Source organism: Antechinus flavipes, chromosome 1 (assembly GCF_016432865.1).
Source record: "Antechinus flavipes isolate AdamAnt ecotype Samford, QLD, Australia chromosome 1, AdamAnt_v2, whole genome shotgun sequence".
Classification (NCBI taxonomy): domain Eukaryota; kingdom Metazoa; phylum Chordata; class Mammalia; order Dasyuromorphia; family Dasyuridae; genus Antechinus; species Antechinus flavipes.
The window spans coordinates 548,381,563-548,408,604 of NC_067398.1; the positions used below are offsets into that span (position 1 = coordinate 548,381,563).

Sequence of the window (27,042 nt, forward strand, 5' to 3'; positions counted from 1 at the left end):
AATAGGTTTGGTCAGTGTATCTCAGCATAGACAACATCTTTTAGTTTAGAGAATTGGTTTTGTTTTGTTTAGAAGAATTAGAGAAAAAAAATAATTTGAATAATTTGTCTCACTGACTCTGGACCCATAACTCTTTCCACTGCATTACCAGCTGCCTCTTGAGCTTTTCAGTTTTGTCTCTAGTTAGGTCAGTTCTTAATTGAGAAACAGTAACAAATAAATGAGTCTCTCTAAAAAATCAGCTTGCAACTATTCTTTAAATGTCCTCTGACAGTACAGGCTTCCCTTTTTGGGGGAAAAGTCATTTACAAATTAGTTTTAATTAGGAATAGTCCAAAAATATATCATCACATCAAATAAGACATTTTAGTTATATATCATTAACTGAAAAGTAAGCTGAATTTGTCCCTGCCCCCCATTTTCATATTGAAATTGAGACAAGGAAAATTATATTTGGAAGATAACTATTTCTAGAACCTTCTATATTTACTGAGAAAAGAAGGAAAGGGTGTAAAGATCATTGGGCCATAGCAAAAGCTAGGCTAGTCGGTTCACAGAATAAGAATCAGCCTCATATGCTCTCATGTGATTTGTTACTATGTGAATAGAGAAGGAAGAGGACAATTTTGAGGGGATGGAAAATCAGTTATTTTCTAAGCACCTGCTCTGTGTTTTGTCCTATACAAGGTTTAGCAATCCCTCAGAATTGGGTGTTTGAATTATAAAAAACAAGTACTCCAAGGGCAAGGATCAGATCTTGCCGAAATTCCATTCTCCCAACATTTACTCAAACTGACTCCTAGACATGTAGCTTTAAAAACAATTGGTGTGTAAGGAGGGTTACAAGAATATGCTGAGGTTAGTTAGATGCTGCTGAAGATTTGGGGGGGACATGAGATTTTTTTTTCAGCACTATTAATTTTAAAGCTGAGATCCTATGATCTTTCTCCCTTACTTTGCAAATAATGAAACTTGGACTCAGAGATATAGTGCCTTATGCAAATTGTAATTAGTTGGCAGCTGAGGTAAAACCTAAGGTCTAGTCCTGTCATTCAGAGCTCTTTTCCACAATAATATACCAATAATTTTATTTTTATACATATTATAGAAAGTCATCAAAAGATGTTGATTATTCACCTGTTAAGATGACTCAATGTTAAAAGAATGACAAAATAAATAGACTTAAATCATCCTAACATGTTACAATACAATTTAATTTACTGAAATATTCTAGCTGTTACAAAAAGTTTTTAATCTATTTCACATGCTCAGTCTACTGAAAAAGGTAATGGGTTGGTTGATAGGTAGAATGGAATATGAGAATTGGGTAATTGTAGAATATAGTTGGTACTTAAGTGAATTCTTATTTAAATCAAAGAATCTGAAAGTGATTGGTAAAATCTCTAAAGCATTCATTTAAATACAATTTAGAGAATTTTTGAAGTGCCTTTGGATTACTAATGAGTTTCTTATATAAACTGCCAAAACTTAATTTGTTCTCTTTAAACTGTTCACTTATTCAGCTCAATACTCATTTATTGAGCGTCTCTATGACACAGAACTAGAAAAGAAAAAGATGATAAATAATGCTTGTTCTCAAGGAGCTTAAATTTTGGTAGGAAAAACAACATAGACAAAAGTAAATGAATCCAATATAAAAACGAATTAATTTTCAGAGAGGTGGATAACTGAGAAGAGATCTGTGCAAGAGATATAACTTTCCCTAGGCCTGGAAGAGCTAGGAATCCCAAGAGACAGGAGAGGGGATTTGGAGCCTGGGAGCCAGTCTGCACAAAGGCCTCATCAATGAGCATTAACTGCTTCCTCGATGCTAGGAAATGTTTTAAATGCTTTACGAGTTACAGAGAAAGGTAAAAAATATTCCCTGCCCTTAAGGAGCTTAGAGTCTAACGGAAGAGATGACAAGCAAATAACTATAGAAACTAGAACATACAAACATCCCCATAGGATAAATTAGGGGTAGTTTCAGAGGGAAATGCTTCCGACTACATGAGAGAGCCTATAAAGGCAGAACTGAGAGGATCAGACAGCTTTGGGGTAGGAATGAGAGCGAGATGCTGAGGGTAACATTCAGGTTGTGAGCCCTGGTAACTGGAAAGTTGGGAGAGGAGAATTTGAGGGGGAAATTGGTGTAATGTTTGGTTTTGAATGTGCTGAGATTTTTATGAGACTTCCATTTTGAGATACCTACTAGACAATTAGAGAGGAAAGATCAAAGATTAGGGCCATGCCAGGAGAGGTGAAAGTCATCCACATGAAACTGCGGGTGCTAGTAAGACTATCAAATGAATAGTATAGAGGGAAAAGAAAAGAGGACCCAGGACAGAGCACTGGGAAGCCCATGATGAGCAGTCATAATGTTGCTCACATTCTAGGGAAGGGAAATTGGCCAAGTTGGCCAGAATAAGGGAATTCCAATTAGGAGGCTCCTGCACAAGTCCAGATAAAAGCTAGAGTTGTGGCTGTATCATTGGAGAGGAGACAAATGCAAGCTATATTACAAAGAAAGACTCAATAGAACTTAGCAACTGTTTGGATAGGAGGCTTAAGGAAGAGTGATGTTGATGAAAACCTGTAGGTTCTAAAAGAGTGTAACCGCAATAGTGCTTTTGACAAGAATAGGTAATATGGGAAGATGTTTTATGGGGAGGAGGTAGGTTCCATTTTGAATGTGTTGGATTTGAGAACTCTGACAGACAGGACTTTAGTTCCACAGAGAGTTGCAAAGGCTGGATGTTGGGAATAATCTATGTAGAGGTGACAGTTGAAACATGAGTGGAGAGTCCGAGGCAGAGCCATGGTGGACACCCCCCGACCCGAGCAAGTAGGAGAAAAGAGTACCATTAGAAATCCAGCTGAGATGGTCAGCAGTATCAAATGCTTCAGAGAAGCCGGGGCTCCGGATTGAGAAAGGTCATTTGGTCTGACAGTTGCAATCGTGCTCAGGGTATCCTTGGTAAGAGCACATCTAGTGAGTGGGTCTGGAGCCAATGGGAGGCAACAAGTAGAAATGGTTTTTTCCCCTAGGACTTTAAATGTGAACGGGTAGAAGGATATAGGAAAAGCACTTAATGAGCAGGGAGGCCCATTTTTTTCAGGTTGAAGGAGCTCAGTCTGTCTGTAAGTAGTAATCATGGAGCTGGAGATGGAGAGAGAGGGATGTCCAAAGGGATGCACGGCAGAAACACAGGAGACCTTGGCCAGGCACTGAAGCAAAGTAAACAACGTGAATTGGGTTTTGTTGTAAAGATTATTGAAGGTGTAGATCTGTTATGATTTCCAATCCAGTATTAATAACAATTTATTTACTACCATATTAAAGAGGGAAGGAAAACTGGAGAGCCACGATTAGTCAGCAAGCATAAATGTCTGACATGATAAATAGGGAACAAGGATTATATCATATATATCATCACAATTGAACCTGGATAACTTGAGACTTTAACCTTAACTTCCCTGGGTCTGTGTTTTTGTCTGTAAAATGAGAGGGTTAATCTCCATGATCACAATCACAAAGTGAAATCTGTGACCCAGGCTTTGCTTTGATTTCTCTGGTCCAGCACCCAGCAGCAGCTGTTTTGCATCTAGAGACAGTGCTTGGATTCAGGTTATCCTGCTCCAGGATTGGAGGTCTTGCCTGGGTTTCACAACAAATATCAGTGCATATCGCCACTATCTCCAAAACTTTAATGGGCATGGCAGTTGCTAAATTGTATGTATAGAGTTAATTTCTTTTACTGAGGAAACCACAGGTTCAAAGCAATAAAGAAAAACAAGAGAAAAAAGTTCTAAAGAGTTTTCTAGTAAAGACTTGTCTTCGTGGCAAATGTTGTCATTGAGATTGAGCCCCTACTTTAAATGGCTGTCTTATAATTACAATACACACACACACATACTCTAATAAAACAAATCATTTACTTGATAGGCAGTAATAATTGTAGTAAATTAGGCTTCAAATCAATGAGATGGTGAGGGTTGATGATAGAAATATAAACCCTATTAATGATTTAATAGTATTTTGGCAGATTCTGGCCCAAAGACACTCAGTATCCTCCCTCAAAATGTCCAGTTCTCAAAAAAAAACCCCAAAAAACAAAAAAAACCCAACACTTAAAATAATTTCTAATAGATGACCCTGGAGGGATGTGTCACTGTGAATATTCACTGTGCTCTTATTTTTTTCAGAATTATATTTAACCTTCCAATCTCTTCTGAATGTGCTTTTTAAATCCTCAGATGCAGTGGGAGTACTTCTCTATTTCCCATGTCTTGGTTCAAATGAATGGAACCAATGCCTCATGATCTTTTATCATAGCCCTTTCTTCAGAATGTTTTAAAATGCATAAAATACATATAATTACAAAGGAAATCAATTGTGTTAAAACTTTTATACACACACACACACACACACACACACAAAGGAAATATATATTGGGGGGGGGGGGCGGAAAAGGTGGGGGGGGGGGGGGAAAGAAATACAAGTTCATAGACCCAGGTTAAGAAATCCTCTGATTTAGGCATTTTCCCACATCCCCAGTTTTAACTTCAAGGGCCATCATAACTTGCCAGATTTTATTATTTTTTAATTTGACATCTAAGCCAAACCAGGAGGATGTTAGAAGTGAAAACTAGGTTCTTTTATGTAGGTTATTATCTAAGAAAATCCTAAATACAAGTTAAAAAGTTTGAAGGGAACATATGAAAAGAATATGACCAGAAACCCTTCTCCAGTCTAGAAAAAACATTTGGGAGAAAGCCAGGAAGAGGTTCTACATGGCCCCGTTCTTCCTGCATTTAAAAAACAAAACACTATAAGCTGAGAATTCCATGGATCTACTCATTATTTTGTGCTGATTACTTTTGGGAGACATCAGAGAGGGTAAGGGTCCTTGTAATTTAGCTTGTCTTTCCACTTCTTTTGTATAATAGAGATCCTAGTGTTGTTTATTGGCTGGCCATTTTGACCAGGATTGTTCAAGCTACAAAGTACCTGACCTAGTAGAAGAGAGACCATCTGACGTAAAGACTTCTGCCCCAAAAATACTAGCTGTGCTTTCTGCAGAGAGCTCTCCAGCACTCATTAACCTGGCCAAAAATATGTGCAAACTCAAGCTTCATGGCTGTGATATTTTGCTTCAATGAATTGGAAAAACAAAAAACTAGTTCTGCAAGAAATAAATGAGATTCTTTTTTGAAAGAGAATGATGACAAGGATTGGTCATTTGAAATAACATCTCAGCTACTTTGCTTTGGAGGAAGGCCAATGCAGCACAAACCATTTGCCTTCAAATAGTCACTTTGGTTAATTCATTGTTTGTTGTTTACAGAGCCCATAGGCAGTATGTCATCCATGGAAGTAAATGTAGATATGCTAGAACAGATGGATCTGATGGATATGTCTGATCAAGAGGCCCTGGATGTCTTTTTGAACTCTGGAGGAGAAGACAACGTACTATCTCCTGGATTGGGTACGAGCAAGACATTGGAGGGTTGAGTGGATGGCACTCATTCCTTGCCTAAATGAAACTGGATTAAGTTTAATTGCTGGCATTTATACTTTTTCTTTTTTTTTTTTTTTTTTTTTGGGGGGGGGAGGGTAGTTTTCCCTGCAGAGGGACTCGGAGCTTAGTTAAGTCTATCTAGACCCTACCCTGTCCATATCTAAAAGCCCTGCTTTGGAGCCCCATTTCTTTATAGTGGATCTTCCCTTTCTTATTAGTCTGCTGAAGACATTTGTCATTCTTCCCCTTCCCCCGCCCCTAAAATCCAGTTCTTAAATCTGGTATTTTTTTTCTGCTCCTTAAAAAAACAGTAGCCAGGTAAGTGGTGGGAGTTAGGTTCTTTTTTCAATTTTTTAATATCAGGAGGAACCTCAGGTAATCATTGTCTTAACATCCTCCTAGTGAGGGAGTGATAGGGAAGCTGAACTGTGTTAACTTACCTGAGAGACTTAGTGTTTCCCGCTTCGTTCTGGTTCTGGCACGGTCCGTTTTGTTCCTGCCCACAAGATGCTGTCACCAGAAGTGACTCTTAATTCCTCATGTTAAGCCAGGAAATGAAGGCAAAGCCAGGGCAGCTCTTGCCTCCCAGTCCCACCTAGGCCCGTGCACTTAGTCTGCATAAAGGTCTGGTCTGCAGATTTTAACCCCCTTGTGCACATCTGCCTTGGACCGTTACTTGTGAGCACGACCTAAAAAACGAGTATCCCTTATTCCTTGCCTGGACTGAAGGTCCTTAGTAAATGGGACACAAGCTTGAAAGAATAGAATAAACTTCCAGCTATTGAGAAGCGGGCAGCTAAGGACTAATTGGGGATTGTAGATTTTCAGGCTCCCACCTTTCTATTTCTTGGGCCATTCCTAACTTGCTGAGCTGGCATGAGGCAACTTTTTGTTCAGATTCAAAGCTGAAAGGGAAAAGAAAAAACAGCCCGAGTGTTCTTTGTAGTAGAATGCTAAGCCTTGAGTTCAAAAGAATGGGGACCCTTCCCTTGGCTACTTACTAGCTGTGCGGCCAATGAGAAATACTTCCAGCTACAAACTTGGAAAACATGGATAGTCCTGCTTCTACTGCCAGTACTGAAGATCCAATGAGATGAACAGAATATAAACATAATTACCACCACTACATACACTCCAGCTGTCATGGCTAAGTGCCCAGGGGTGACCAGAAGTCAGGGTAGCAGGGATAATGATGAGCAGGAGTGACCCCTGCCTCCAGCCCACAAACCTGTGCACACGGCCAGAGCCCGATTACCTTTAGTAACTCCATTCAGCTTAAACCCCAGTACAACCCCCAAAATAGATCATCTTCCCTCTGTGGAACTTAATCTTTTTTCTGTTTTAGGGCCTGATTCCAGTCCCTGTCAGAATGAACTCAACCTCGAGGTTCCCAACCATTCTGCATCTCGAAGCCAACTGCCTTCTTCATCCTCAGTCTGCACGGACTCTGCCCCCCAGGAGAACAGTGAAAGTGGGGAGTCCCCTCTTGTTCAGTCTGACGAGGAAGAAGTCCAAGTAGACACTGCCCTGGCCACTCTCAAGGCCAGGTCAGATGTTAGTGATGAAAGTGACTCTTAAAATTCCCTCCAGCCTTCCCTTCTTTCTCTTGACTACACAGTATTTTGGTGAAGACAGTTCAAGTTTTGGCCAGATAGGCTGCCTGAAGTTGTTTTGTTTTATGGGGATACTAGATTTTTTAAAATTGCCAATAATGAGTAGTTGCCTAAAAGCACAGTTTTCTCTAACAAACAATAACATTTGAGAACTTTGAGCATTATTAAACTTTGTACAGCAAATAAATTCTAAAGCTCTTAGTGCTGTTTTTCTGTGTATTTCTTATACATCAATCAGTCAGAAATTGGAACAAACATATAATGGCTTGAAGACATTGTTCCTTTCGGGAAATCTGAAGGTATTACACTGAAAGGAAAATGAATGGCACCCAATACTGGCCAATCAATGTAAGGCAACTTCTGAAACACAGGTGTCATTTCTGCCTTCATCACTTTGTTTACTCACTCAAGATGGCTGTGACGTGTCCCCATCCTTTCTCTTCTACCAAACTGTACAAACAGTGGGAAAAATTGCCTCTAAGGAGCAGAGTTAAGCCTAAAGCCGATATCCCTGTCAACCCCCCCTCTCCCCCATATCCTTGACGAAAAAAAAGGTAGAGAGAAAGCAATCCCTGGATGGACACACGGATGGTCGCTGAGAGCGTGGTGCTTCTAGAAGCACCGATTCAGGATTCGATTCCGAGACCCAAGCCCTGGGAGAGGCGGGTGCTCCAGCTCCGCCATTCTGGGGGAGGAGGGGAGATAGTGGCTTCCTGCTAGGGCCTAGGACAAGGAGGGGAAAGAGTGACTGGGTTTCCAACCCCCACGAACCAGCAGCTAGAGGAGACGACTGGAGAAAAGGGAGCGGCCCCGTCCATCAGGAATCTTGGAGGGAAGAATGTCAGGGATGAGACAGTGCCCCGTCAGTCAGGCAAGAAAGAGCTCATTCCCCCCACTCATCTTCCACAAGACAGACAAATGTCCAAAAAACTTTTTATTATTAAACCTTGTAGTACAAACCTGAAAAGTAAACAAAAAAAAAAAAAAAACTGGCAATAAACAACAATGAAGTCTTTCCTTCCAAGGAAAGAGAGCAGAGCAGCGCTAATAAATTAAATGTCCAACTGTAAGCCATAGTCAGAAGTTTACTGTCAGAAAGAGGGGAAAAGTACACAGCAAGGCCATAAAAACTGGACAACCACATTGGAAAACACTCGACTTTGTTTATGTTATTGTTCAATATTCCAAAAACAGTTCAGTCTTCTGCAACAACAACCAACAAATTGTATTCTAGGACTTCCCTGACAAGTCCCCACTGGCAAGCTCAGTGTGAGGTGGGTAGCTACGATCTTGTTGAACTCAATTATGAAACAGAGGACAGCTTGTGAAAAGTTTCCCTTCTTTATTCCACACAGACTGTACACACAACCAGAAGAGGGCGACAGCTACTCCATTATGATTTTTCGTTGTTGTTCAGTGACGTAAGCAGCACTTATATAAATGTTACAAGAAAAACCCTGTAAGCATCCAGTCCAATCCAACCGATGAAGAAACGGAAACGTAAGGCTTTTCTTCATCTTGTCCCTTTGCCGCCCTTCCCACCCTCCCCACCAAGAAAAAAGGCTCAAGTATTTAAAACAATTTACAGGCATATGTACAAAAAGGGATGGGATTTCTTGTGTGTGTATGTGTGTGTGTTTGTGTGTTTTGTTCTGTTTTGTTACAACATACAGGAAAAAAATAGACAAGATGAGCGCAGATGCATTTTCACATTCAAAAACAACTATGCAAACCTCCTAGTGGCTCTAAATGTGATCACAGAAATGAAACAAATTTAGAAAAGAAAGGATTAATGCTGACTTTTGTGTAAAGATGTGAAACAACGACAGCCATGGGATGAAAATGGAATGTCAGAAAGATTGCACGTCTATGACAAAGAAGCACTTCGGGCTTCAATCATTTTTTTCCTTTTTTTTTTTTCTTGTAAGGATGCTATTGAAGGGTTGTTTTTTTATTTTTATTTTTTTGTGGGTTTTTTTTTTTTTGATAAAGTAGCCAACAGCACCAAAAAAATAACAGAATGGATTTCCTAATGAAATCAGGCACAGTTTTCCCTCACATGACCCCTCCAAGGTAGGCAGTCTTTCTCTCTCTCTTCTCTTTCCCCTTAAACAGATGCATAGTGATGTGCTGGTAAAAGAACCTCGTCACTCCAAATCTCATCATTTTGCCTATGGTTAGGAAATAAAGTCCACCTTCAGCTGCCATAACCTCCCCCCAAAAAGAATGGACATCTTCCAATTAAGAAAAAAATTACAAAACTCATCTTGCACATGACAGAAGAAAAAACAGCCAAAGTAAAGCAACTTCTTCTTTCAAGTTTTCTTGTCTCCTATCCCCCTTCTCTCTAGAAAATCTGCTCACATGACTGGAGAACAAATTATAAAATACAACAAACTTCAACCTATTAAAAATGGGTTAAAAGTCTTTCCCCCACAGTTATGGAAAACAAAAATAAAATCCCCACCAAAAAAATGAAATAAAATAAACACAACCCCACCAAAAAAAAAAAAAAAAATCAAAACTTTCAAAAAAACAAACCAATCCAACAACAACAAAAAACAAACAAAAAAAGGCTTTTGCTTAGCCAAAGGGGTGATACAAATTAATATCTCGGCCCCTTGAGAGTTTTAAAACAGTGAATGTACAGCAGTTTCCAAAAATCCAACTGCCGTATCTAACTACCTAAGTACAAAAAAAATTTCAACAATTTAATGCTAAAACAAAATTAGTTCTCTAAAACCAGAAGAAAATCTTCTTTAGAGCTAGTGCAAAGACAGCTTGTATTCTACAGCAAGTACTCCAAACTAGGATATAATAATTACAAAAAAATATATATAAATCGACAATGAGTGTTGGCATCTTCAGGATGAACTTGAAGCACTTTTGGATGAACTGGAGGATGAAAGCCTTGATGATGGCACGTCCACTGTTGCTCTCTTACGGGGTCCTCTTTTTGGTGTAGGCTTGCTGATACAGTTCTCAATGCTGCCATTTTTCCCAGACACTTTCCCACAGATCTGATTCACCAGACTGATAATTTGTTCCTGTTTGGAAGAAAAAGAGAGAATGAAACTCTTCCCCCCTCACTCCTGGGCACACACATCACCCAAAATCGGGTAGCAAAGGCAGGAAGAGAACCAAAGCATCGATTGGGGGGGAGGGGGAGGGCCCTCCAGGTGGGTGGGCCCAGGGCCAGGCCCAACTGCTCACAGACAGAAACAGGGATGGGAACGCTGCCCAAGGGAGGCAGATGGGAACGCTGAAATGACTCACCAACCACAAGGTCACTCAAGCTTTACTCAAAGCAGGACAAAAATGGATGGCAATCCTCTTCTTGAACTCTTGAATAAAGTCAAAAAGAGACCCCAAAGACTGCATGATACTAATTCACTTTGGTTGGATGGGACTGAAACTGTGAGATATTTTAGCCAAAACTTTGTATGTATTTCATGACTAGGAGACATTTTAGGAGACAACTGTTTAGCTTGGGAATCAAGACCAGCCTTAACTTGGTCTTCTTGATAATGAATGTTTAAAGTTAAAAGTTAAATCAGGTTTTCTTGGCTTTAATTTTTAGTGTATGGCTAGGTTTACACAGCTCATCTAACTAGCAATATCTAAACACCAACTTAATTCAAAAAGAGAAGGTAGAGCTTTTGTCTCCAAACAATTCTCAATTTATGAAGAACAATGGCCTACAAAACCTTTCCCAAACCTCACATATATCAGCTGTGCTCCCATCCCATTACCTTTAACCCCAAAGAGTAAAGGCAATGGAATGAAGCAAACTGATGTTCTCTCTCTCAACCAGTCAAAGGCAGCTATTTGCAGGATAAATTAACTTTTTCATACATATTCAGTTAAAAGAGAAGAGTCAAAAGTAAGTAAATTCAATTTAATACAACAAATATTGACTAATCGCTGTAGACACAAATTTCTAAGAATCAAAAGCTAGCTACAGCTACACGTCAGTAGGACTGGTTTCAGGATCCTTGGAATGTGGAATGATGGTTTCTTTCCTAATTTTTAACCTATCAAAAACAACCTTAATCTTCTTTCCTATGACCAAATTGTCACAGGAAACAGTTCCTTAGGCCTCTGCTCTGTGAGTGCCCTGGATGGAATAAGTGAGAGTATGTTGCCAGCGGAGGCCAAGGCCCTTCCTCCTTTCATAATCACTGGAGCCCCAGTTGGGGCAGCTCCTTCTGAAGTCTTCTGCTCTTAAATATAACAGACACACACACACTGTATATACAAAAAAATTCTACCCTCTCTCCCCCAAGAAAAACATCAAATCCTCAGCTCTATTTAATGTCCCGCTCCTAGGCCTCCTGCTGTGGTCAAGGCCTGAGGGCTGCTCCCCAACACATCACCTTGGGAGGCAGCGCCCCAGGCTCAAGTCCCTGGGACCAGAACCCCAGCCACGCACCCCGCCAAGTTCCCTCCCTGCTTCAGCACTTGGAGAAGAAAAGGGTTAATATTGTCAATGACTTCTTAAGAGTCAAGATAAGAGCTCAGTCTTACAAGATCTGCCCCTCAGCTACTCGGTGTCGGCCCCTTTTACTCCCCTGGGCCAGCTCCTGGCTGCTGTCTGCCAGTGCACAAATCACCCCCACCACAATTACGCCCAGCTTCGTACCAGAGTAAGATCTACTATTCCCGGATGTTTGCTATTTAAAACACCTTAATAAGCATGTTGGCCATCTTCTCAGATGCACAAGACTCTCAGTTCACCAACATCCTTACCTCCCATGACCTCTATCTTTACTCCACCTACGGAGAATAAAGCATAATGTCTCATTTATTAATATATAAGCATATGGAGTGTTCATATGCAAAAATGTTTGTAGCAGACTTTATGTAGGGCAAAGAATAGGAAATCGGGTGGGTGCCCTTCAGTCAGAAATCAGCTGAACAAGTTATAGTATATGAATGTTATGGAATATTATTGTTCTTGTGCAGGATGAATTCAGAGAGGACTGGCGAGACTTACGTGAACTGATGCTAAGTAAAATGAGCAGAACCAGGAGATCATTGTACATGCCAACAAGATTAAACAATGAACAATTATGATGGATTCTTGAACAATGAGCCTCCAGAAAGAGGACTATGGGGACTGAATGTGAATCACAACACAGTATTTTCATCTTTTTTTATTGTTGTATGCTTACTTTTCCCACCTCATTTTTCTTCCTTTTTGTTCCGATTTTTCTTGTATAGCATACTAATTGTGGAAATCTGTTTAGAAGAATTGCACATGTTCAATGTATATTGGATAACTTGCTGTCTATGGGAGGAGATGGGGAGAAAGGAAGGAGAAAAATTTGGAGCACAAGATTTTTGAGAATGAATGTTGAAACTATCTTTGCATGTATTTTGAAAATAAAAAGCTATTATTTAAATAAATATATTCATTCCACTACATTCATATGCAAAAATGTGTTCACCCAAAAGAAAGGAAATTTTTAACAAACAAATTTTTGTTGGGCACCACTATGTTCTAGTTTCTAGAAAACTGCCATAAATATTTTTGTACATAGAGGATGTTTTCCTCGTTCTTTGAGATACAGACTATAGGAATGGTATCACTGGGGTCAAAGAATATACAGAGTTTAATAAAGAGTTTATACAGAACATACAGGGTTTAATAAAGGGGCATAGTTCTAAACTGCTTTCCAGAATGGCTAGACCAATCCATAGGTTTTCCAAAAGTAAAACAATGTGGTTTGGTTTGCATTTTGCCAAAACTCAATTTTATTAACCTCCCCTCTCCTCAAAGTATCTTCAAATATGGGTGTATGTTGACAAAAGCCATTACAAACATATTCCTTCCCCAATATCTAAAACACGCTTAGGTTTGTTCCATCTTTAAACAACTTCCCTTGATCCCACAGACTATCAACCAGTTGTTTTTCTCCTTTCACAGCCAGTTTCCTAGAAAAAAGTCATCTTCATCTATGGTCCTGACCTCCTCACAATCACAATTCCACAAGGTGATTAAAGCCGCTCTCTCCATGATCACCGCGGACCACTTCTCCCATCACCCCAAGGGGCTTCATGCTAGCTTCAGTTTTCTGAGGCTTTCCACAATACCACAGATTCCTCCTCTTATCTGACGTCTCAGCCTCATCATCCCTTCCAAGTATCCAACAAGTCTACAAGTCTCCGTTTGCCTTGCGGACATCGCGGGGCTGGACTGACATTTCCCTTAGCTCTTACTATCCCCTTTGTGTGCTGGCTCTGCCCCCTCCTCTCCCACCAGGTACCCCCCACTGCCCTCGAGCCCCCTTCCTAATTCTTGCCCTCCTTGGATCGTTTCTCTGAAGGGCACGTCCTGGCAGGCCCGCAAGCAGGCACCCTGCAGGGCACACCTGGAGCTGCTGCCAGTCAGCATTTCTCAGCCCACCCGCCCCGGGGGCCGAGCCCAGCCCTGCCTGCTGGGGCCACAGCCGGGGCCGCCGAGGACCGGCCGTGGAGTCACAGGTACAATCTGACCTTGGATACTTTCTGGGTAAAACTGAGCAAGTCACGTGATCCTCACCTGTAAAAGGAAGAAAAGGGCCACTACTCAAGTACCCTTAAGAAAGTCCCAAACGGCCTCACGCAGAATCAGACACCAGTGTGAGGAATGGATGGATGGCCCAGTATCTGGAGGCAAAAGCTGGACTTCTGCAGCAGAAGGAACATGGGTCTCCTACAGCCACTCTCCTCTGGGGAACAAGGCCAGGGGACTGTCCCCACTCCACCCGCCCCCAGGCCCACAAGCCTCAGGCCGCCTTCTTCCTGTGCTAGGAATCGCCCCCATATCAGCCTGATGAAGCCACTTGGGTGCAGCAGGACCGTCCTTCATGGCGGCTGGCAACCTCACAGAGGTGTCCCAACCAAGTCTCTCACCGCACAGAGAATCAAGAGCTCTACCAACCTGCCGATCCAAATTTCAGGAGGCCGAAGCCACTGGCAATCATAATTTACTTCTCAATAATCCAAGGACACTTTAATTCTCATTAAATCAAATGACATCCATTTCTTTCCCTCGTTTTTTTATATTTTTTTAGCAATAAAACACAGACCCCTGACTTGCCAGACTCCTGTTACTTAGGGACTTATTCAATCTTTCTGGGGTTTTGTTACATTAAAGGCTTATAAAAATTTAATCAGTGCCAAGAGGTTGGTAAAATTCTGGGCTTATGCTTCGCAGACCTTGCTTCAGTGTGTTCTCAGGAAGACATCCATCTCTCTCTGGTTAATCAAGAAATACAAGGAGAATAGCTTTGATGAATATCTTTTAAGTTTTATTTTTAACCATATTCTGGCATTTGCTCTTTAAGTAAAAGAAATAGAAGAGACAAAGTGGTTGTTGCCTTCACTGAACATGTTTTTAAAAAAACAAAAGAGATGCAAATAAGGCTATTTCAAGCTTTCCAATCTTGTAATTTAGCCAAAAGCCGAGCAATTCTGACCCATTCTATTTGGACATGCAACCTACTGCCTTTGCCAACTCTGCTTATGGTTTACCTTCAGATCTTTTGCCATCAACAATAAACAATTTGCCTCGAATGAGAGAAGAAAACTGATCAATGGTTTCTAAATTGAGCATGGAGGACTCAGTAAAAACTCATTGTGGCTGAGGTGCTATTCAAATCACACAGATTCCCATCTGTAAAGTGGGAAGTCCATCAAATGCCCCAGGAAGCTCATTCTTGGAAAAATCTCATCATTCTGCAAGATGTCAGCAAGCCTGGTTTCCTTCTGCCTCATCAGCACTCGCTGGCCCTCCCTCTGAGGGGAGCCACAACCCCCCCAACCTCCAGCTGAGGAGGAAGCTGAGCTCGGGGAACCTCATGTCTGTCCTGACCACACCACTGTGGCCTGAGAGCTCAGGGAGACACCCTCCCCACCCCCACCCCCGCCCAGGCCTTTTGCATGTCCTCCTCCCTCATTGGAACGGGACTTGAGGGCAGAGACACAACAAGGCCAGGCCCACAATAGCAGGAAAATGTTTCTTGAGTGACCTCTCGGCCATTTCTGGGTGGCAGGTAAAAAAGTAGCAGAGACGACAAGAGGTCTTCTACCAGGACTCCTCGGGGTTATAAAGGACACTGAATGTCATTAAAGCTCTTCTCGGCATCCCTGGTCGGCCCACTCCTTGCTAGAGCGCTCCCCTGGCACCCCTTCTGCACCTCCTCAGAGTTGGACCCCAAGGGCGCCTGGCAGGATGGCTAAAGCCTGAGTCAGCAAGACCCGGGTTACCTCTTACTTTGGACTCTCACTAGCACTGACAAAGGGGAACCACCCCCCCTTGGCTGTGGGATCCTCATGGGTTAAATGTGGATAAAACTACCTACACCTAATTGTGGAGATCAACTGAGAAAACATAAGTACAGGTCTTTGCAAATCTTAAAGTGCCACATAATTGCCAGTTATTAACATTATTGTTGTTAAAGTATTTGTTGTTGTGTATTTTATGTTATTTGTGCACACCTTTATTGTTCATTTGTTTCCATATACCATTTGGGGTGTTTCTTGGCAAAGAAACAGGAATGGTTTGCTATTTTCTTCCCTATCCATTTTACAGATGATGAAACTGAGGCAAGCAGGATTAAGGGACCTAACTAGGATGTTTGGGTCTGCATCTAAATGTAGGTCTTCCTACTGCTAGTCCTGGTGCTCTGTGCATCTCAGCTGCCCTCTGTGTGTATCTACTAAATTTACATTCTCTCACTCAGATTCATGAGTACAGAGATGATTGACAGCCAAGGTGAATGGACAGATTTGGCAGAAGAAAAGGGAATAAGAGCTAAATAAAAGCCCTGATACACAGTTCCATCTTCCTTTCATGTACTTTATACATGATCCACTCTCCCATTGGAAGCTCACTAAGATGCAGAGATCTTGTCAGAGAGCCCTTAAACTTTTTGTTCTTAAAAAAATGAAGATTCCTCCCCAAAGCTTTTGTTCATGTGAGCTTTATCAATACACAGCATACTAGCAATTAAAACATCTTATTATGAAGACAGTGTTGAACTTGTGGATCCCCTGAAAGGTTTTCAACCAGCCCTCCCCCGTCCCACCGCCAGTTCTCATTTCATCTTTTGGGAACACTGCTAAGTCGGACCCCTTCGTTTTGCAGAGGCTTAGACTTGTCTGTAACAGGGAGACCTCCTACTACCCATTTTAGTGCTCAACAAGTCTAGACAAACAGATCATGAATGCATTCGGGTGGGAGAGAGAAGGTGAGGAGGAAGAGGTCTGTAATGATCATTTCCCAACAGGGGCATCACGGCACATGCCAGAAGGCAGCAACGAGCCATGTCAGTAAGCAGGACGTATCGAGAGCAAAACGTTTCTCCAGCAGGGAAGTCCTTGACCTGATTAAGTGTGCCCTCAATATGTGCTGGGTGCAGCAGATAAGAGACAAGCCCTGACACATTATTGACCACAGGGGTCAGAGTGAGAGGTCTCTGTTCTATCTCGCTTAGCCTGTCAAGGACATACAAGATTAAAAATTTAAAAAGCTCTTCAGAACTGGGAGATGAGAGACTCCTTTGGAAAGAAATCCAATTTTAGGATGTGGATATCATTCTCTTAGGAATGACTTCCCATTAGTGAGAATTCACTAAGTCAGCACACTGTTGAGTTTTGCTAAGATACCAGTGTTGCTATACAAGCCCTTCAATGACCAAAACATTCTTCTTCTACTGAATGACAAATAGCAATAAGTAAGTATGCCAGATGCTTATAATAAAAAAAAAAAAAAAGACAACAAACCCACTTCTCTGAGAATATCACTTATTTTTCACTGCCAGGCTACCTGGTTCCCTTCTAACACATCTCTCTAATAAGTACAATTTGATATAGCATGGAGTCTTAGGTATTTTTAAGATCGGAGAGGCTTTTTACAAAAGGACTGTATTCTGTTCCATGGGAGTCTAGAGGAAAAGAAAAATTTATTAACAATAAAATAAAAACTGCAACTGCTATGTAACAGACTAGAATATGGTTTGGATAATCGAATGTTCACAGCTGGCTTGGGCATTACATGGCACAGAAGGGCCAACAGTTCCCATCAGAATCCTTACTCACAATCCGTCAAAGGGGATCACTGATTCTGGGGTGCAAGAGGGAGTGTTAAATTTATTTCTAAATCATGTGACTCATTGGGTTCATGGGCAGCTTAAGCATGATTCATGGCCTTTTCTTCTGCAAAACAATTGGGGCCCTAAAATCAAAATACATGCAGGATACCCAATTTGGAACTGGGAGTAACTCCCCAGAACTCAGTCACACTGTGACCAGGATACGTCTCTTCCATCTTACCATTTGGGAGAGCTCCCTCAGAGCCAGATGCAGAGGAGCCCATCGGCTCCTCTCCTAGGAGCTCCCCGTCCTCAGCCCACACAGGGAGCACAGGGGCTGTGATCTCAGATCCAACACACTCTTACTATTTGTAAAGCTTAAAGGGTAGGAAACGTGGGAGCTGTGTCCCTAATAACCACTCTCCGTTCTGGCAGCTACAACATCTATTTACTGAGTCTGCTTCCTGCCTCCATAGCCTGGTGGGAGGCAAGAAAGGAGAAGAGAGAAGGGCCCTAACCTCTCTTGCTGGTCAGCCTCTGAATCCATCACTTCCCGCCTTGGCCATGGGGCTCACGGACAAACCTCGGATGCTTCTCGCCATGTCCTGGTCCTGGCCCGGCCCTGGCCCATCTTCCCGCATTGGAGCAGGAAGCCTGACTGCTCTTCTCACTCAGGTGGACGCTCAGCCAACTTGACAAGACATCTGCAGTGTCGGGAGCCACCCACGTAGAGAATGCAACCAAATCCCCTGTAAATTAAACCCATGGCTGCCAAGAATACAGAGTTATTCTAGAGATTTCAAATGGAAAGAAGCTGAACTTGCCAGTAGTTTCTCCATTGGCAAGAGCAATGAGAACTGTACAAGACTGGACCTTCTTCTCCAAGTGAGGAAAAGGTTCTGAAGAGGGTCCCAAATGTTGAGTATTGTGGCCTCTGTAAGACCAACTGTCTACACAACTCATTGAGGGATGCTGCTCACAGAGACTGCACAGAGTATGTAAGTCCCCGATTTCTTCAAATTCTTCCTCCAGGAAAAACTTGAAGCTGCTCACATGAAGCCAAAGCGAATGACTCTGTAAAAGCAGAGGGGTCAGAAAGCCAACAAAGCTGGAAAATGGCCAGAAAGTTACCAAGTGGCAGGAAAAACACCAATGGAGTTATGGGGGTGGCGAGCCAAACAATTTGTTGGCATATATCTTCTGGGGAGAGGGAAGGAACACTATCACGGGACCCAAGGAATTCATTTCTTAGCACAATCAAAATGGTTGTCGCTCAGGTGCTTCTTGTTTTTACCTGGCTCCATCTCCCCCAGAAATTAGTTTCTTAGACAAGTGTAGTGACCCTGAAAACATTTCCAACAGTGTTTAAACCAGGGCAACAAAAACAATCAATAGTTATCTTCCTCTCAACTCGCGCCCAAATGTCTCAATTCCTGACTTAGCCTTTTGTACAAAATTCTAAATAAACAGCTTTGTTTATAATCCAGTATAGCAAAGGAAAAGAAATGCACAGTGGGTTGGAGATCAGAGAAGGAGGACTGGAATTCTCACCTATATTTCTATTAAGAATGTTTAAATGAAATTCTTACTTCCCACTGAGAACATTAAAAAAAAAAAAAAAAAAAAAAAAAACAGCAGCCCCTGAGAGACCTAACCAAAAGCTCAGGAGGCAGTTTTGGCTACAAGAGGGCTCCTGTATTTTTCCACTAATTAAGAGAAAAGGGAATGGAGTTCTGTATAAGGGCTGTAACTTCAAAGCACATTCCTGAATTCTACCCAAAACCTAAACTAACAGGGAGAAATAAGAGAAGGAAAAAGGAAAAGAGAGAAGAAAAGGAGGAGGAGAAAGAAAAATATTCCAAATATTAGAACTGCCATGCTTTTACATATGGTGTCTATATTTGCCTTAAATGTAAAAAATTTCTGGACAGGAAGCTCTGGACTGGCTAGGCTCTAGTGCTGAAAACCCCACTTTGGTGGCTGAATTAATAAACATATAGGGATATTTGTTCCTTGGCCAGAGTAAACAGAAAGCTTTTTATTCAAACCCTCTCATCCCCCACTCTCCCTTCTTCCAAGTGATCTGTGCTCACTGGCAGTGCTCTGCAATGTTGGCCTGTTGAGAGCTACAGTGTGCTTCCCCCACGTGTGTCTGCCTCAGTTGAGGGATTCAAACACCTCTGCCCCAGACAGTTCCCTAATTATCTCCCAAGAGTGAGGACTTGAAAGGCAGCTTGACCTCTCAAAGCCCGCTGGCTGCACACGGGAAGGCCCTGCGTCCTCCCTAGGCGCATCAGGTCTTAAGTGAAGCATCCGCAAGCGAAAGCCTGAACTCAGCTGGCTGCTGAATTAACAGTGGCTCTGCAGCTTTGGGGGAAAGAGTGACCATTTACAAAGGAAAATGACAAAGTTGGAATGTGAGGCAGAAATCCCAGCGTTTTTTCAGGTTTCTTCATGGAGAATGTGTGCACAACAAGCACGAAGGACTGTGCTAAAGGCAGCCTAAATCAGTCATGTAGACATAAAGTTTCAGTTTGACTGAAAAGCACAATTAGGTGGGACAGGACAGGGTTCTTTAAATAACAGCCTGCCGTGCAAAAAGAGCAGCCTCGTTCTGTGGCTTGAAACAGTAATTATTAATGACAGGAAAAGGACATGGTTCAATGCTCAATTAAGAGTTATGCAGTAAATGAAATGGGCAAACCCTGTGAGGTACTGAGTATCCCAAAAGAAAAAGTATCCCAGCAAAGACTGAAATCATCTGTTTCGAGGTTCCCTAGTCTGTGATTCTGGCCCCCTATGCAAACGAAGCCGAGAAGCCAGCCCGGCCATTAAGGGGCAGTTAGAACCAGAACCCGATGCGCGTGCTTTGGTACCATGGGCCCTCTCCACCAGGGATGGCGGCCGGGACCTCCCGCCACAAAGGCAGAGAGACACACAGAGTGGACAAGGCCCTTGGTCCAAAGGGCGCTAAAGGTCAGGAGACCAAGGCTCTGGGGCAGGGCGGCACCTGGCAAGGGCACGTTGCCCAAGCCAGAGGCTGCGGCCTCCTTCTCACACCAGGCTAGACAGGTGCTCCCTAGACAGACAAGTCCATGAAGTCCCGTCCTGGTTGAGCCCCCGCTATGGCGGAGGGACCTGAGGGCGAGCTGCTGGAGCTCCTCCCCCTTCCCAGACACGCCCTCCCACCCTGACGGCCCACCCCGGTGCCGCCCTGACCTCGTCATAGCGGTACATCAACTTCAGTCCCCGACAGGATTTCTGCTTCTCCACATGGCGAAGGGCACACTCCAGGCAGAAGACGACGTTTTCATTTTCTTGTACAACCTGAAAGGTGGGAGAGAAGTGGATCAGCGTGGAAGAAAAGGCGAAGGGCCACGAAGGGCTGTCAGGAGTCTGGGGGCACCGGCCACCTAAGGAACACCGATAATCCTGCTAAAGCACCTGGGCTTCCATAAACTGTATGGAGTCATCCAAGAGAGGGACAAGGTGAGCAGAAGAGGAGGAGAACCACGGTCAGAGAAGCTAAGCTGATTGCCCACGCCTGCAAAATGGCAGCTGTGGGGCTGGGTGAGAACTTCCCACACCGGCAGCCCTACGGGCTCACCGACCATGGCCTGTGGTACACCTGGCGTCTGAAAGCCCTGGATTCAGAGCGTCCTCTGACACTGGCTGCGGACTGGCCGATGGGGAAGTCTCTAAGCGCCCTGTCCATTCTACATCTATGATCCTATCCCTCATGGCACGATGGCTTGTGGTTCCCTTCCCTGTCCACTCCTCTCAAGTCCACTCTTAAACCATTCCCCCTTCTCAGGAAGTTTCGGGACAAACGAGTGTAGCGCATTCGCAAGGAGAAGAATGTGGGAGTTAAACCTCCCCAGAAGCGTGATTGCCAATTTACTTTCTGCTTGTTTTCTATCCATTCCCATCATCACACACACACACACACACACACACACACACACACTCACACTCACTCTCTTCTCCTCCCCCCAGTTAATAAATCATTATTGAGCATCTACTACGTGCAGATCACTGTAGTGGGTGCCAAATTATCTTCAAGTTCGGTTCAATTCCAAATGAAAAGTGTTAATACATAGGAATTACTTTAAACTGGAAAAACATCAATTTCTTCTGCTGATCTGAGCACTATCTCCAGAGGACTGAAATGGTAGCCCACAGGTGCTTGGGCATCAACTCTTTTGAGGAAAACAATGCAACTTTTATATTTCATCATAGGAGACAATGATAATCCTGGGAAAACTGATGCCTTTTGTCCATGAAAGTTCATGTGCAACCAGGATATTTTTTTACAAGATGCCGTGTATGTATGTTCTGGCATTGTTGGAGTCACCATTTTAAATCAATGATTTTGGAGATATTAAAGAAATGTCAAATTTACAGATGAAATGGAAGACAAATAACATTGTGAGTAACAACTAGAACTCCTAAAAAAAAAGTTAGAAAAATGGACCACAGAATCTACTAAGATAAAACTATATACGGATAATTATAAAATCTTACATCTAGGTTCAAGGGGAAAAAAACCTCAGCTGCAACAGAGGAAAGCCTGTTTAAAAATGACATATATTTGGGGGGGGGGGGGGGGGGGGGGGGGGGGGAGAGGAGAAGAACTGACTTCTGAGTGGACTACACTCATTTCTATAAAGCACGTGTTAAAAATTATGACTATCCCAAAACAATAATACAATCTGAAGATGTATTAACAGGCAGGAAGAGGCAGACCCACCAAATTCAGCCTAGACCAGGATACATCAGCAACATCAGTATCAATCCCAAGCACTGCCTTTTAGAAAAGAGCAGTGATGAACTGCTTGCACATTCAAAAGGATATCATGGTGTTTAAAGATTGGTTGACAAACTGGACATTTAGCCCAGAAAAGTTTATTAAGAAAACTCATGAACAATCCTCAAAAATTTGAAAGATCGTCATATGGAAGAAGCATTAGCCTTGTTGCTAGAATTGACAGATGAAAGTTTCTAAAAGGTGAATCTATGTGTATATAAGGACAAAAATTCCAAACAATAAGAACTGGTAGTTTGGGCTGCTTTAGAAAGCCATAAGCTATTCCAGATTTGAAGCAGAGACCTGATGAACCCATGTGGATATAATAGAAGGGGAGTACTGCTTAGATCTGGATCAGCTTAAATGACTATCTGTGGTTCCCTTCCAATTCTCAGATTCTAGGATCCTAGAAAGTTGACAGGGTTAAATTCTAGGTATGGGTTACCATCCTATAAGAAATTATGCCCTTTGCAATGATTTTAAAATAATCCATTTGTCACACTCACTTATACAGAGACACACAAAACAAACTTCTAAATAAACTAATGTGTTACGTTGCAGAAGTTCTATTATTAACACAAGCCACATGGAACCAGACTGAAATATGATTGGGAAATGTGCAACAAAATTGAAAATAATATTAACTTATGGTTTTCCAAGTCAATATGTGGCCAGTGGGATCTGTTTCTATTTGAATCTGATCTAGGTTTTATTGTTCAGAGAAGAGCCACAATGGGTTTTCCTACCCCTCAAGGGGCTTCTTAGATCAACTGAACCAGAAAGTCAAAGGATACAGTCCCATCAATTACCTGATATCACAAGCTTATCTCCAAGTCTCATCTGACTCTGCAGAGATAGACATTTGCTCTTTGTTAAGTCCCTATCTGGATATGGATTCATTTCAAATCACTAACTCCTCTCCATTTGTCCTAATGTTTCAACCTAGAAAACCTAAAAGAGATGTGGAGGGGAGATAAGGCATTTTCCCCTCATTTCTTCAGATGAGGGAATCCATTCCTAAATCGATTAGGCTAAAGTGTTAAAAGGCAAAGAGTACTGTACTAAAAAGATCACTGGTCTTATACAAGCCATAAGACCACTCTATTTACTCATTCTTTGCCCTCATAATTCACTTATTCCTTCTAAACCACAATTTCCATATTTGTATAAAAGTGATGCCAAGTTTGTCAACTACCTAACCTCCAGAGAAAAGCACTTATTTACATGTTGTGTAGAAAGCCCTTAGAAACACTATAGAAACGTGGGTTTACCATTATAAAGTGGAGCAGAGGCAGAATCAAACAAAGCTGATTGGCAAGTCTAAGAATGCCGAAGAACTGAAAATGCAAGCTATGGGAGTGTAGCTGGAAAAAAAGGCTAGTGCTCAAGATGTAGACTTGGCAATCATCTGTACGAAGTGTTAACAATATGTGACTAGCCGAGATCCCTGCCGGAGAAAGTATTGCTTGCACACACACATGCTGAGAGCTGACTCCTGAGCAACACCCTTAAAGAGGAAAAAAATGAAGAGAAACCAATATGGCAGAGAATAGAGAAGAGAAAGCCAAAAGAAAATGGTACTTTAGAAGCTAAAGGTAGTTAATATCAGATTCTACCAAGATTCAGGATGAACCTGAACTGAGAACAGGCCGTTATATTTACTGACTGGAGAAAATCACAAAGATCAACTTCTCAACTAATACAGAAATCTGCCATATGATGTCTCTGATAGGACCCCATGCACCTGCTGATTGAACATTTATAGGAAGGGAAGTTCACCATTTTTGTATGTCAAAGTCTTCCAATGTTATTGACAAAATAATTATTGAATTAACAGCAGTTTTTGTACAGGACTAGAAACAAACAAACTATAAGGAGTAAATGGCAGCAGGGGGAGGTTAGAAAGGAGATGGAGAGTGTAGAATCTTTCAAAAGTTTGTTGATAAAAAGAGCTAAAACAGAAATTAAAGGGGATTGATTGGGCATCAGGGAAAAGTGAGGATGGTTTTTAGCAGGCTCTTTTGGTTGTTGCTTTCTTAAAGAGTTAAGCATTTTTATAGGCAAAACGAAAAGCCCCATTAGAGAGGGGAGATCAGGATGTGCTCGCTAATGGCCTCACCATGGAAAGGTAGCACAGGTGCTGACAGATCTGACACCGCCTTTCAGATGTCTCTAACTGCAGCCACTTTCGAGGCTTTTTCTTCCCATCCGTCACAGAGCTGTTGCTATCGTGGCTACCATAGCGCGCCGACGAATGCAGGCCAGCTTCAAAAAGCTGCCTTCGTTGCCTTAGCTCTGTATCCCTGTCCAAAAACAAGAAAAAGTCAGATGTCATTTAGCAAATATCACTGAGTCAAGTGGCCCAGTTTTTCCCCCAGCTTTCAAAGTTAATGTGATAAACGTGATTGAATCTAATACAACATTTAACAAACAACATGTATGGACAGTTAGGGTTTTTGTTTTCCCCTTTCTCATTTTTTCACTTCATATCAATGCTTGGATTTAACAAACTATTTGTAGATTTCATCAGCAATTGTTCGACCGACACCTGTCCAAATCCATTGTCTACCGATCAGCACTAACCAGTTGTGTGTCTCCCCCTTGAGAGAGAGATAGCGGTGCTACATAGTAGGGGAAAAGAAAAAAGGGTTATACAGGAAGCCAACCAACACAGTCACACTCTCAATTGATTTATTCAGCTTAATTTTTGCCCACTGGATTCATTTAGTCTTAACTGTGCAACTCCAAAGTAAAGTCCTTATTGCACTGTGGGACAAAAAGCTCAGTCAGATGGATCACCAAGAGTTGGGATAAACACAAACCACGCAGAGTGGATTAACGCCAGTTCCCAGCATTTTGTAGCTATCCACAGAAGCATGAGGTCTGTTCACTTTGCCTAGGATCTCTCTACTTTGCACTGCACACAGACCGTGTTAAAACCAGGACAAGTTCCCAGCATTTTGTAGCCATCCACATAACCATGAAGTCTGTTTGCTCTCCTTAGGATCTCTCCACTTTCTACTGCATACAATTCCAAGCCCTTGATGCTATCATCTCTCTTCCTGCTCAGAAATAAGTCCATCATAAACTACCAGGGCCTAGTGATAGCAAGGGGTTACAGTCTAACATTCCATTCACTCCCTCACAAAGACTTAACATTCATTAAGCACCATCAGGAAATTCTGAGTCTTATCACCAAAGCAAACTGGAGAATAAGCTCCATCACAGCAAAAGTCTTTAACCATCTTGGACAAAGCTTAGCAAGGCCAAACCTGGTTCTATGACCTGTCTGGTGGTCTCACAAATGGGGGATTTTACCCAGGAAGGAAATCTGGCTTCCGGCCCTGCCACAGGAAGCCCAGCCCCTTGACAGCTCATGAGCTCTACGGGCAGAGCCTCTGGCCTCGAGTCCCACTCAGGGGCTCTAGACGTACATCTGGTTACCTGAGCTCATCCAGAAGGGCGGAGATGGTACTGAGGGTGGGACCATTTTCCTTTTTTGCTTCTGCTGTCGCAATCTGGTAGAGTAACTTCTCCATTGAGAATGGCTTGGCTATGTGGCGACGCTTCATTTCCTGAAAGGAACAACTGTGTTAATATGGGTCTGTAGTCAGTATGAGGGCTGGAGTTGTTGAGTGATATTGGAGTGTCATTTTTGAGAAAAAGGGTACGGAAAAATGGCAGAACAGGTTCAGGCACAATGGGACTTTTTATTTAAAGTGAATGAGGAGAAATTCAAACTAGAAGTAGAAATGGGGTTTAATGAAAAGAATTAAAAAGTGATAGCTATAATTTTTCAAATGAACACTCACAGTGGGAAAGAATATGACTTAAAAGTAATAGACCCATGCTTTAGGTAAAATCAAAATCACTGCAGAAGCCTACTACTTAATCCAAAAGATTAAAATATCAAACACAAAACAGATTTCCCACAGATTGTTTCTTGAGGATCAATTAATCACTAATCATTCATTAATCATCTACTTTAATTTATTAATCATCTACTATTAAATATCTACTCTGTGCTAAGTGCTAGAGATGCAAAATAGTCAAAAGATAGTCCCTGCTCTTAAGGAATTCACAAATATACACAATACAACACACACATACAACTAAAATAAAAAGGAAACTTTTAACAGAGAGAATTAAGAGGGATTAGGAAAGGTTTCCTATAAAAGATGGGATTTTAGCTGGACTGAAAGGAAGGTCCCTCAGCACAGAAGAGGACGGAGAGCATTCTAGCTAGGGAGAAGGCCTGGAGCAGACAGAGTATCTTCTTAGTGGGAGAGCCAGGCCAGAATCAGGGGATGCAAAGATACATGTTGGGGAGTAAGGTGTGAGAAGGATAGCAAGGAAAAAGGGGTTTGGGTTATAAAGAGCTTTGAATGCCAAGAAGATTACTCTGTTTTTGATCTTGGAGGTGATCTGGGTGAGTATCATATTATGATATTACATATTTTATATTATATGGTATATTATGTATTATATAATGTATTGTATTATTACATTATATTATCACATTATAACACTACAATCTCTCCAAATTACATGCTGATTAAGCAATACCAAGGATTTAGCCTTAAACCCAGAGAAGCCAGGATGAGGCATAAAGCAATCTTCCTTTGGTAGAATGGCTATTCTAGAGTCTTCCCCAGGGTCTGAGGGGCTACTGCATATAAATACACCCATGAAAAAGGGAAGAAAAATGAGGAACAGAAAAGAGAATCTGAGTCCACTACACAGTGTTATTCTGTACCTTGGCCGTTTCAAAACCCATACTTGTCCACTGGGTGGTAGCAAAGTGCACAGTTTCAGAAACACTGTAGCCACAGCACACTTTGGACACAAAGGAGCCCGGAAAACAGACAACAAACTGGCCGCTTTGCTGTACAGTACGGTGCACCTTGATCCCCTCCTTGCACAGCACCTCTGGGGAGATCTGGGAAGAAGCAAAGAGCAAAGAGGTGAAGATTTCTTCAGGAAGGAAGGAGAAAAGTGTAAGTCTCTGAAACAAAGTGACT

General features: G+C 42.1%; 2 protein-coding genes across 3 annotated transcripts in view; one reads left to right on the forward strand and one right to left on the reverse strand.

Moving 5' to 3' along the window:
* The window catches only part of DTNBP1 (dystrobrevin binding protein 1), a 161,592-nt gene extending 154,256 nt beyond the window's left edge, over window positions 1–7,336 (forward strand). Inside the window, exons 9-10 of the mRNA XM_051970655.1 lie at window positions 5,349–5,489; window positions 6,868–7,336. Of these exons, the coding sequence (XP_051826615.1) occupies window positions 5,349–5,489; window positions 6,868–7,100 (374 nt within the window). The 3' untranslated portion in view covers window positions 7,101–7,336. The remainder of the gene's footprint in view (window positions 1–5,348; window positions 5,490–6,867) is intronic.
* Window positions 7,337–8,056: 720 nt separating this feature from the next.
* The window catches only part of JARID2 (jumonji and AT-rich interaction domain containing 2), a 312,614-nt gene continuing 293,628 nt past the window's right edge, over window positions 8,057–27,042 (reverse strand). For both annotated transcript variants that reach the window (XM_051970653.1, XM_051970654.1), the window contains 5 exons: window positions 26,778–26,960; window positions 25,466–25,596; window positions 24,141–24,324; window positions 20,434–20,541; window positions 8,057–10,182 (listed from right to left, as the gene is read on the reverse strand). In XM_051970653.1, coding sequence (XP_051826613.1) covers window positions 10,000–10,182; window positions 20,434–20,541; window positions 24,141–24,324; window positions 25,466–25,596; window positions 26,778–26,960 — 789 coding nt within the window. In that variant the 3' untranslated portion in view covers window positions 8,057–9,999. The remainder of the gene's footprint in view (window positions 10,183–20,433; window positions 20,542–24,140; window positions 24,325–25,465; window positions 25,597–26,777; window positions 26,961–27,042) is intronic.